General features: G+C 38.5%; 1 protein-coding gene across 5 annotated transcripts in view; it reads left to right on the top strand.

Annotated features, from left to right (window-relative positions):
• MYO5A (myosin VA) overlaps window positions 1-12898 on the top strand; it is a 187860-nt gene that overhangs the window by 101675 nt on the left and 73287 nt on the right. For all 5 annotated transcript variants that reach the window (XM_087427353.1, XM_087427348.1, XM_087427339.1 and 2 more), the window contains 5 exons: window positions 51-176; window positions 1477-1560; window positions 6813-6974; window positions 8129-8226; window positions 10392-10478. In XM_087427353.1, the coding sequence (XP_087283479.1) occupies window positions 51-176; window positions 1477-1560; window positions 6813-6974; window positions 8129-8226; window positions 10392-10478 (557 nt within the window). The remainder of the gene's footprint in view (window positions 1-50; window positions 177-1476; window positions 1561-6812; window positions 6975-8128; window positions 8227-10391; window positions 10479-12898) is intronic.

The raw sequence follows: 12898 nt of genomic DNA, 5'->3' as shown, positions 1-12898 counted from the left end.
AGAACAATATTCACCTTGTTTTCTTTCTTTCTTTCTAACCCTGAATGTAGATGCCTAAAGGTACAGATGACACTTGGGCCCAAAAATTGTACAACACACACTTGAACAAATGTGCACTCTTTGAAAAGCCCCGTCTATCAAATAAAGCTTTCATCATCCAACATTTTGCTGACAAGGTAAGAAAGCTTTATTATCTATTTTCATTTTGAATACTTAAGTTCAAAGAGGAAAAAAAGTCAATAATCAAGAGATAACATTTTTTTCTTTGCTGAAGCTTGCATTCGTTAAGGCCTTATTGGAAAGTGTTAGCTTGTTGGTTTTCTCTTCCTTTAACCTAAATGGAATCATATTTTGAAATAAATGAGCGTCTACAATCCTCTGTCTATAATTCTGAAATCCAAAAATCTCTGAAAACCAAAAGTCTTTTCATAATTCATTTAGTGGTTATTCCTGATCTCTGACCTGAACTAACATGAGGTTATTTATAGTCTTCATTTATCCCAGTTAGGCTGGATATTTACATATTTCAATGTAGAAATGTTAATGTGTTTGATTACAGATTGCTACCTCAGACTCTGCTGAAAAATTCTGAGTTCTAAAGCATAGCTGACCCCAAGGGCTTCAGAATAGAGATTGTGGACTTGTGTCACCCTCTGTGATTGATTCACTGGGTCCCATTAACAATGCATGCACACTTGCTGCTTCACAAATTCTACAGTCTAATCAGAAAATCAGGAACCATGAGACAAATTTATATTTCAAGGAAGTTGTGGGATAGGCTTTGGGGTAAACTTCCCAGGGTCTCCTTCAGGAATTGAGGGCTTTCTGAGTCTACTTAATCCTAACTGGAAACCTTGAAATGACTTTAGGGCCACCTAAGGGCTTCTTGGTACAGGATGGGAAGCCCCTTGAGTGGTGGATGGCTGTTTTGCAGGCAGCGATAGTCCATTCTCGAATAGTTCCATTAACCAAATTGTACGGTATTTACCCAGCTTCCACCTCCATCCATCGTCAACTCGTCAACATTCTCTCTGTCAGACAGCCATTTGTTCCTTCTGATCCTCCCTCCTGCTTTAATCTCTTCTCTCCCAAGAGGAGATTTACTCCTGCCAGATGGCAAACTAGGTTAGAAGGCGATACATTGAGTCAGCCTTGGAGGAGCTCTCTTTGGCCAGCGTGGGAAAAAAGAATCAACTTCTTATGAGTCTGCTTACCCATAAATTGGGAGGGTCTTTTAGACTACAATTAATCAACACTACCACTGTTCCCTAGGAAAAACAATATTTGGAGAGTTTTACTCTAGAGTTAACATGCTTCTTACCAAGAATGGTGCTAGTTTCTTAGATAAAACTCAAAATGATACCACTTTGCTGAGAGCCAGTCATATAACCTGAGTCTAATAAATATTTTTATTGTTGATGATAATATCTATTCAAAAGTTTTATTAGTTAAGGAGATTTGTCCATGTGTTTTCAGGTGGAATACCAATGTGAAGGCTTTCTGGAAAAGAATAAAGACACGGTTTTTGAAGAACAAATTAAAGTTCTTAAATCAAGCAAGGTAACCATGAATAGGCTTTCTCCACTCAGGATATATTCAATAAAATGTTACTTACTTAAGCAGTAGCTTTTTAACAATAATAACGATTTTTCTAACAAAATCAGCTTTACTGTTAGTTTTGTTTTTTTTTTTTAAGATTTTATTTATTTATTTTTTTCCCCCCAAAGCCCCAGTAGATAGTTGTATGTGATAGTTGCACATCCTTCTAGTGGCTGTATGTGGGACGCGGCCTCAGCATGGCTGGAGAAGCAGTGCCTCGGTGTGCGCCCGGGATCTGAACCCAGGCCGCCAGCAGCGGAGCGCGCACTTAACCGCTAAGCCACGGGGCCGGCCCTACTGTTAGTTTTTAATTTATCAATACATAACACTTATTGTGTGTCAGGTGCTGTTTTAAATGCCTTATAAATGTTAACTCACTTAATCCTTATAATGCGGAGATATTATCATTACTCCCATTTACAGATGAGGGAACTGAGGCACAGAGACTTCATAGCTATTGCGTTTTCAAGCCAAATTAAAATCTAGACTGTCTGGCTCAGTTTGTGCTCCTAACCCCTATGCAATGTTGTCTTTCAGTTTTATGTGAAATAATTGCCTTCACAGCAGTTCTAGACTCTCATGTGCCTTTGTGAGAGACTGTGAGAGAAAACAGTTATTTGCTGTGTCATTTTGAAGGGAGATGCTAGAAACATGGCCTTATATATTCCATCCAGATGGAGGTTGATCTCTGGGTCATTGAGTGCAGTTTCAGGTGTGGCCCAAAGCACTTTGAAATTATTTTTCTTAGGCATAGATGCTAGAAACACAGCTTTCTAGTGGGGAAAGAATATTCCAGATTGCAGAGAACTATAATGGCTACACTAAATTGATATTTAGGTTGATCCCAACCTCCACTCTTTGACTCTCATCATGAAAAGATAGGAGGGGAACATGGCTCACTTTCACCTTATAGTGAACAGAACAGGAAGTCTGTTACTTATTTTAGCAAAGTGAATCCTCAAATATTCAGTAAAAAACTAAAAATATTCATGTGAATTCTTCTGGATTACTGACCAGCACTTTTTGTTTTTCTGGTTTCTTCAAAGACAATCCTTTTAACTTCAGTGGAATATTATATAAACATTTTAACTCTTGTGTTTGGAGTAAAAACTTTTACTTTCAATTATTTTGATAATAGAAAGATCACGTAAAAACCAAATTACAGTTTTAACCCTCATAAAACAGTGAATCTAAGTATCTGTTGAAAAAGTCAGCTTTTTACATATCTTTATAGGCACTGGGCATTAATGCTTTATAGCATATAAAACTGATGTATAATAGAAAATTCCCTCAGAGTGCCAATCCCTGAGTATTATTCATTTAAATATTATAAATCATTTTGACTTATGAATAGTGATGAAAACCATGAAATTCTAGTGTTGCTATTCTGCCTAAGTAGTTGAGCTTAAATAGAACATTCACAGGTTCTCATTCCAGGTACCCATAATCAGTTGTGTTTTTATTCTGACTTAACTTTTCGGATTGGCTGGTGGATCCTTAATTATCAGAAAGTAGCAATGCGTTCTGAGGAATCATTCGGAGAGCCTGCCCGTCTATGTAGCATTGTTGCAGTTGGAATGGGAACAGTGTGTGAGTTACATAGCTTAAAGGCCTCCCCTGCTCCCAGTCAGTAGAAACCAAATCTGAGGGTGTGAACTTTATATTTTAATTTCTCTGCACCTGATAGGAAGCAAGGGTAACATAGTGTTGATTTGTTCTCTTGGAAGTACTAATTTTAGAAGATTAATCATTGTGTTATGTGTTTTGAATAGAATTATTTTTGTGGTAATACAGTGTGGGGTTGTGTTTGTGTGTGTATGTGTTTTGTCTTGTTTTTTTAAATTTTGCAGTCTCTAGCCAAATTTACAACTTGAGAAGGAATTAAAGTATTATAAACTCACTGTAAGTTGTCAGAGTTTATATTTTTCCATCATGAAGAAATCTTCTGTTGCCACATCTAATACCAGGAAGCACATAAATGAATTGCAACTTGACTAAATATTACTAAATTGCAACTCTATCAAATATCATTAAAAAGAGTTATAACCCATACTTCCCATGTTGCTAATTGATGAGGGGAAGCACAGTTCATCTACTGAGTTTATGCCTCAGATCTCTCATCTATAAAATAGAATCATGATAGTATCTACTTTAAAGGGTTGTTGTGAGGATTAAATAGGTTGTATTAAGCCCTTAGAACAGTACTTCATGCATAAAGCTCTTAGTGAATAATGGTGTTGTTACTGAGATGATTTCCCACATCTTCATGAAGTTGTTACGTGGATTCTTCTGTTTTCTTGAATACTATTTCCTAGACATATAAGTTCAGTGTTAAGCAGTTCAAAGCCCTGTCTTAAGAATAGACAGATCAAAGAAACAAGATGGAATGTCCAGGTGTATCTACCTACTTATATATCTGTTTGTCTGCTTATATGTCTATCTCTCTTTAAATAAAGTTGACATCCACAGTCAGCAGGGAATGGATAGATTCTTCAATAAATGATTTAAGAAAATTGGAAATTTGGCAAGGTAAACAAGATACATAAGATAGGCAGAGGTCCCTGCTCTGGTGGGGAGTTAGGCAATTACCACTTAATCAAATATTTAGATAGTATCATGTCATAAAGTGGTTAAGTGCTACAAAGAAAGGGTAGAGAGTGACTAAGCTTGGGCAGGGGTGAGGTCTGTATTAGCTGGGGTGGTCAGGGAAGTCTCTTTGAGGAAGTGACATTTAGGCTGTACCCTGAATAATGGGAGACAGCCATGTCAAGGCAGTTGGAAGAGCAGGTGAGGAGCACTGAGACTGTATAAGCTGGTCGTGGTTGAGGTTCAAAAAGAAGACCAGTGTGGCTGGAGCGTGGTAGTTGAATAGGATGTGTTGGATGATAGACAGGGGCCACTTTCTGGAGGGAAGTGTGATAGAGAGTGTGGGTTTTATTCCTGTTGCAGTGGAAACTCGGGAAGGTTTTCATATGGGGAATCATATGCTGCTGTGTGGAGATGTAGTTGGGGGGCTTGGAGATGGGGCAGTAGTGATCTAGGGGAGGGAGATGGTGGACTGAGATACTGAGATGATAGTGGAGATAGCAGATAGGAGATAATTTGTGGGTAGAGTTGACAGGTCTTGTTGGTGGATTGGGTATGGAGAGTGAAGTCTTGGGAGAAATTGAGGATGACTTCCATGGTTTTGACCTGAGATACTGGATGGATGATAGTGCCATTTACTGAGGTAAAGACTTAACAAAAGATCAGGCTTTGGGAGAAAGATCAAGAGTTCTATCTTGGACATGTTTTGCCCGAGATGGCAGTTAGATAGTCAAGTGGACGTGTCATATAAGAAGTTGGAAGTGAAAGTCAGCAGGTGAGGAGGAATGTCAGAGTAGGTGATATAAATTTGGTAGTCTTTAGAACTGGATGGTATTTAAAGCAGTGGGACTGGATGAGATTGCTTAGGGAGAGCAAATAGCTAAAAAATAGTAGAGAGTAAGGCCAGAGTCTTTAGGCATTCTAACTTTTAGAGGCTGTCCTGAGGAAGAACCAGCAAAGAAGTCTGAGAAAAATGGCCCAAAGGAAGCTGGGACACTGCCGAAAAAAGAAATTGCAGAGCAGTTACTAATAAAACAATGTAAAATGTACTTTTTTTTTTTTTTTAAGAAAACTCAATGAGAGAATTTTTAATTCATAATTTCCATGAAGAGGAAGCCACACAGAAGTACATATGCATATATATGTGTATGTATACTGAACTTTGAACACTAAGCAGTTTTCTGGTAGATATTGTAGATATTAAGTTAAATTGTAGCACCTAGTGGTGAATATGATATTGCAGCCCAACTCTGTTAACAGAAGAGAGAAAAACAAAGTTTAGGTAGGCATTGTTAATGTAAAGCTGGCAATTTATTTGAGAATGATAGAATAGCATAAACAAAATTCTCAAGTACTTGGCCTGTCATTGAATAGCCTAGCATCTTAACCCCGTGCTGAGTTTTCAAATCAAATGTATTAGGAACTCATTTTTCCCCTTAACATTGTAATACAAGATAATGGTAAAATATTTTTTTCCTCTTTATAGCCAGCCAAGCTAGAATATATTATTTATTCTGTAAAGCAAGGGATACATTCATTTGTGTAGCAAGCAACCATTATTGGTATGTTATGTATTACAATTTGTTATTATACATCATGAATTATTTCCTAAATTATCCTTATAATTGATATACCCATTAAGAGCAAATGAAATTATCTGACTTTAGTTTTTAATGAAAGAATTCTCCTAAGAATATTATTTCTTCTGGTCATAGTCTGGGATTATTAGACAAATAATTGATAGTCGCAATTATAATTTTACTAATAAGAAGGATTTATTTTATTTATATGGAATGTGGCACTGTTGAAAAGATATGTACACATATCAAGATGTTCCTGTGGATTAGTTTGAAGTTTCTTTTGTTCCGTAAAATTTCTCCCAACTGTATTAACTAATACTGTCCACCCACTTATTAAGTACCAGATCTTTTAATAGTCTTTCATATTGCTAACCTGGTAGAACACAAAATTGATTACAAGAATTATGCAATCAAGTTATAAATCCCTTGAAAACAAATATAAAAGATTACAGGATAAAGGCAGGGATTTTACCTTTTTTCCTATAATCCAAATTATTTTCTAAAAATTATGATTAATTTATGATTGTTTTTTAATCTTATAATACTGTAGAACTAGCTTGTGACACCCTGCCTGCTGAGGTTTTCAGTGATATGTTTTTAGCTGGTGCTCACCATTTGAATTAGTGAGTAGACAAATGAAGCATGATGATAAAACATTTTGTGGAACTTTGGTAACAAGATAGGACTTTCAATTAGTATTTTGCTCATAAAATAATAATAATTCAAAGGCAGTAATATGTTTAGAGTGGCCATTTCCTGTGGATTAGGAGTTCAAATCTTAGTGGAGTAGTTTTGATTTTGTTTCCCCCAAACATGGTTGTAGAATTACTGCATTTTTCCACCTATATTTTTGTAGCATTTATGTCACCTTCCTCTCATATTTTTGGCTTCTAACACAGATATTGATTATTTCTGGACTGTGACTCTGAAAGGCATTACCTAGGGAAGGGAATCACTATGGACTGCAAATCTTCATAATGTTTCTGTGAAGGTTTATATTTGAGTTTGAGTTTAGAGTGTAATTTCCTTTTACTGTTTCTGACTCAGTTTAAGATGCTACTAGAATTATTTCAAGATGATGAGAAGGCCATCAGTCCAACCTCAGCCACCTCTTCAGGGCGCATGCCCCTCACCCGCACTCCTGCAAAGCCCACCAAAGGCAGACCAGGCCAGATGGCCAAAGAACACAAGAAAACCGTGGGGCACCAGGTGAGTTCAGGGAGCCGCTGCCGTGGGACTCCTTCTTCTCTGGCTCAGCTGAAGCCTCAGATCTTCCTTGTCAGCCTCGCACTTGGGGCCCTCAGGTGAGGAGAGGCTACAGCTTTGACTGTGAGAACAGGTATCACCATATACTCTTACTCCTTTGCTCAATGTCTTAATTCTTCTAGTGCATATCCTCCCTCACAGACCACTGCTGCCTTTATTTTGTTCTCTGATTGTTTCCTCTCTGGGTTGTAGAGGAAACTCTCGCATCAGCTCCTTCAGCGCAAGAACGGTGCCCTCTCCTTTCTGTGATGGCTTGGCCTCTGTGGGAAGTAGGAAACATTACACACATGCTTAGCGCCTGCACAAGGGCTGGGGCTTTGGATGGGAGGCTGAGTGCTAGTCAGCTTGTTTTCCTATGTGTGGGACCCTGTGCCCAGTGCAGATAGGAAGCAGGGCCTGACAGGTCCACAGCCTCTGGTCCCGATTCCGTGTCGCTAATGGAAACCCCACCCTGGCTGTACTCTCCCATTCTCCCACACATTTCCTGTACTCTTTTAAGTCCTTTGCTATCTTTTTCAGTATCTTACAGCAAAATTCCGTTGTACATGATTCAATGGCCTTAATATTCTTAAAGTGAGGTTATATTTTTAGTGAAAATTCTGAGCTCACAGTAGAAAGCTACAAAAACCTGTAGTAAAAAGGGGCGGGAAGAGTGAACTCTAAATGATGGACTTGGGTGATAATGATGTGTCAGAGTAGGTTCCTCAATTGTTACAAATGTACTGCTCTGGTGGGGGCTGTTGATAATGGTGGAGGCTATGCCTGTGTGGGGACAGGGGTGTATAGGAAATCCCTGTACCTTCTGTTCACTTTTGCTGTGAACCCAAAATTGCTCTAAAAAAATGAAGTCTATAAAAAGGGGGATGGAGTTGTGTGGGGAGAGTGAATGTAAGCATGTAAATGGTAGAGTTAAAGCAAATTTTAACCTAAAGCCCTAGCATTCTTGTTCAGTAGCAGCTCCCCTTCTGAGGGTGGGTCAAGTTCATAGGTGGCAAAGTCATCTCCACTAGTGTCATTGGAAGAAAAATTTAAATTGTTTTACATCATCTTTGACTTTGACAAAACCTTGATGCTCTTTTCTGCTCTTTTTCATGCAGTTCCGAAACTCCCTCCACCTGCTTATGGAGACCCTGAATGCCACTACCCCTCACTATGTGCGCTGTATTAAACCTAATGACTTCAAGTTCCCATTCACGTGAGTATTTCTCAGCTACTGATTAAAAAGTGTCCCAATCTCATAAGGATTACCAAACCAACAGAAGGAAAAAACACTGGGGTAAATCTTCATGTCTTGTAGAGGGAAACTACTAGTTAATAGAATTTTTTCAGTTTTTGTTCCCTTTTGAGAATGTGAGAACAAAGTAACAGTTGGCCTTCTGAAGATTTTAAAAGTTGAGATCAACCAAGCATTCCTAGTTCTGTTTTCTGTTTTGAATTTACTTCAGTTCAAGATCTTTCTGGTCTTTTGTTAATTTGGGCACTAGTTAAACCCAGAGCTGATGGGATAAGGCTGCTTAAGCGAAGACTCACAGTTATCCCTGCTACTTGCCAACTGTTGAAACCATCAGAGAATGTCTCCTTTTACAAACATCTTGTACTGCTTCAAATACCATGCTTGAGGGAGAATGAATCTTTTTGGAGGTTTTTTGTGAAAATGGAGATTTCTCTAATTTTGGAAGTAATGCATGCACATTGTAAAAACAACTTCTAGGAAAAAATGTCCATCATACCCAGAGAAATAACTGGTATTAACTGGTATAGATCCTTCTTAACGAACCAACATCCCTTCCTTCCCTGCTCCGTGTGTGTGTGTGTGTTTGTATGTGTGTGTGAGAGAAAGAGACATTAACAAAAGGGAGGGGCTCATGCTGTAATTGCTATTTTGTATCTGCTTTTGACTTAATAAATTATGGATGCTTTCCATGTTAGTAAATAAAAATCCACATCATCATTTTAATGGCTACGTAGTATCCCATTGTATAGACATACCATAATTTATTTAAATTTTTCCCTGTTGATAGCCATATAGGTTATTCCACCAATGCTATGAAAAACATCTTTTGCCAAACATTTTTGTATATTTGCCTGATTATCTCCCTAGGATAATGTATTTCTAGAAGTGGATTTTGGGAGTCGTAGACTAGGCACATTTACCAAAGGTTGTAAGAACTCCCACTCCACCGTGTGTGAGCGTTCGTTTCCCTCCACTCTGCCACTTGTACCCTCTAGAGAGTCTGCCTTAGACTGCAGGGCACTTCTGAAAGACTGTTATATCCTCCTCGTTGCCAAGAAGCCCTTTCTGGAGGAAGTGGGAGGCAGGAAGAAGCTGCCAGGCCCTGGGCCATGTCCTGGACAACCCTAGGAGCCATTACCTGCCAACCCCATCTCCCACCACCAACAGAACACCTGAGAGGATAGCGCAGCAGAAAGCTTGGATAGGTCAGTCAGAGCAGTGATCAACTGGCAAGGGGCAGACCTTGCTACTTCCTCTTTTTGTGTCAATTTAACATTAAGATGCCATTTGTCTAGAATGAAATAAACATAAAGTATATAAAATATAATAGAAAATGAAACTTTTTCATTATGTGGACAATATAAATGCTTAGTATGTACACACTGAGTTGAATAGCTTTTAGAACACTAATTATTTTTTTAAAAAACAACCGAATGGTGGCCGGCCCAGTGGTGTGGTCATGAAGTTTGTGTGCTCCACTTTGGCGGCCTGGGGTTTGCGGGTTCGGATCCTGGGCATGGACCTACATGCCACTCATCAGCCATGCTGTGGCAGTGACCCACATACAAAATAGAGGAAGATTGGCACAGATGTTAGCTCAGGGGCAATCTTCCTCAAGCAAAAATAGGAAGATTGGCAACAAATGTTAGCTCGGGATGAATCTTCCTCACCAAAAATAAATAAATAAATAACTGAATGGGGCATACTTAATTTGTCCTTCTTGTTAGAGAAGTCTCCAGGGCTGGCCAGTCTTTATTCTGGGGGAGCTATATATGGTAAGTTAACTAATTATGGGAACAGCTAGTCAGGCCAAGCCATGTAATGACTGTGGGCAAAGTGCAGAGGAGTTTTTTTTTTTTTTTTAATATACTTAACGATATTTCTTATAAGTTTGTGGTAAGACCCACAGATAATGTTTACGGCTGTTTATTTTTACTGCTAGTTGTCTCCCCTGACTCCCACACAGAGTTTTTCATTTTGATCATTGCTCAGACTTTGGAATGCTTTCTTTTCTAATTTATTCATTTGGTTCTTTACAGAAGAATTTAGTCTGTGGACTGAGGAGAGTAGGTTGTGGCTACAGCCAGGCTTCTTTGTGTATTGATGATTTTCATTTTTATGTGTAGGTTTGATGAGAAGAGGGCAGTGCAGCAGCTGAGAGCGTGTGGTGTCCTGGAAACCATCCGAATCAGCGCAGCAGGTTTCCCCTCACGGTGAGCCTGGCAGTTTTCACATATAAGGGATCCTGATGGGAGAGGTTTCTACTTCTTTAGATAAGCTGACGTGTGTTTCTTTCTTTCTTTTTTTTTTTTAATTTTTCTTTTTATATTGTGAAATTTTGTTGTACATTATTGTTTGTCAGTCACCATATAAGTGCATCCCTCCACCCCTTGTGCCCAGCCCCACCCCCCAGCCCCTGGTAACCATCATAGAGTTGTATCTGTGCGTGTGTGGGTTTATCTTCCACATATGAGTGAAATCATGCCCTGTTTGTCTTTCTCTTTCTGGCTTATTTCACTTAACATAATACCCTCCAGGTCCATCCATGTTGTTGCAAATGGGACGATTTTGTCTTACTTTATGGCTGAGTAGTATTCCATGGTCTATATATACCACATCTTCTTTATCCATTCATCAGTCGAGGGACACTTGGGTTGCTTTCATGCCTTGGCTGTAGTGAATAGTGCTGCGATGAACATAGGGGTGGATAAGCCTCTTTGGATTGTTGATTTCAGGTTCGTTGGGTAGATACCCAGTAGTGGGATAGCTGGATCATAAGGTATTTCTATTTTTAATTTTTTGAGGAATCTCCATACTGTTTTCCATAGAGGCTGCGCCAGTTTGCATTCCCACTAGCAGTGGATTAGGGTTCCCATTTCTCCACAGCCTCTCCAGCGTTTGTTGCTTTTTGTTTTGGTGATTATAGCCATTCTAACGGATGTAAGGTGATATCTTAGTGTGGTTTTGATTTGCATTTCCCTGATGATTAGTGATGTTGAGCATCTTTTCATGTGCCTGTTGGCCATCTGTATATCTTCTTTGGAGAAGTGTCTGTTCATTTCCTCTGCCTATTTTTTGATTGGGTTGTTTGTTTTTTTGTTATTCAGTTGTGTGAGTTCTTTATATATCATGGAGATTAATCCCTTGTCAGATATATGGTTTGCAAATATTTTTTCCCATCTGGTGGGTTCCCTATTCATTTTGATCCTGGTTTCATTTGCCTTGTAGAAGCTCTTTAATCTGATGAAGTCCCACTTGTTTATTTTTTCTTTTGTTTCCCTTGTCTGAGTAGATGTGGAATTCAAAGAGATCCCTTTATGGCTGATAGCGAGTAGTGTACTACCTATATTTTCCTCCAGGAGTTTTATAGTGTCACGTCTCACCTTCAGGTCTTTGATCCATTTTGAGTTAATTTTTGTGTACAGCAAATGAAGGTGGTCTACTTTCATTCTTTTGCAAGTGGCTGTCCAGTTTTCCCAGCACCATTTATTGAAGAGACTTTTCTTTCTCCACTGTATGTCCTTAGCTACTTTGTCAAAGATTAGCTGCCCATAGATACGAGGTTTTATTTCTGGACTTCTGTTCCATTGATCTGTGTGTCTGTTTTTGTACCAGTACCATACTGTTTTAATTACTATCACTTTGTAGTATGTTTTGAAGTCAGGGATTGTGATGCCTCCAGCCTTGTTGTTCTTTTTCAGGATTGCTTTAGCTATACGGGGTCTTTTGTTGCCCCATGTGAATGTTAGTATTCTTTGTTCTATTTCTGTGAAGAATGTCCTTGGGATTCTGATTGGGATTGCATTGAATCTGTAGATTGCTTTAGGTAGTATGGACATTTTAACTATGTTTATTCTTCCAATCCAAGTGCCTGGAATATTTTTCCATTTGTTTATGTCATCATTGATTTCACTCAATAATATCTTATAGTTTTCATTGTATAGATCTTTTGCTTCCTTGGTTAAATTTACTCCTAGATATTTTATTCTTTTTGTTGCAATTGCAAATAGGATTGTCTTCTTGAGTTCTCTTTCTGTTAGTTCGTTTTTGGTATATAGAAATGCAACTGATTTCTGTAAGTTGATTTTGTACCCTGCCACTTGGCTGTGGTTGTTGATTATTTCTAATAGTTTTCCAATGGATTCTTTAGGGTTTCTATATATAAGATCATGTCATCTGCAAACAGTGAGAGTTTCACTTCTTCATTGCCTATTTGGATTCCTTTTATTCCTTTTTCTTGCCTAATCGCTCTGGCCAAAACCTCCAGTACTGTGTTGAATAAGAGTGGCGAGAGTGGGCACCCTTGTCTTGTCCCTGTTTTCAGAGGGATGGCTTTCAATTTTTCCCCATTGAGTATGATGTTGACTGTGGGTTTGTCATATATGCCGTTTATTATGTTAAGGTACTTTCCTTCTATACCCATTTTGTTGAGAGTTTTTATCATAAATGGATGTTGGATCTTGTCAAAAGCCTTCTCTGCATCTATTGAGATGATCATATGGTTTTTATTCCTCGTTTTGTTAATGTGGTGTATCACATTGATTGCTTTGTGGATGTTGAACCATCCCTGTGTCCCTGGTATAAATCCCACTTGATCATGGTGTATGATCTTTTTAATGTATTGCTGTATTCG

This window comes from Ceratotherium simum, chromosome 3 (genome assembly GCF_057802395.1).
Source record: "Ceratotherium simum simum isolate JZ-2026a chromosome 3, ASM5780239v1, whole genome shotgun sequence".
In the NCBI taxonomy this organism is placed as follows: Eukaryota; Metazoa; Chordata; class Mammalia; order Perissodactyla; family Rhinocerotidae; genus Ceratotherium; species Ceratotherium simum.
Note: the sequence above shows the minus strand (reverse complement) of the source record. Positions and strands in the feature narration are given on the sequence as shown.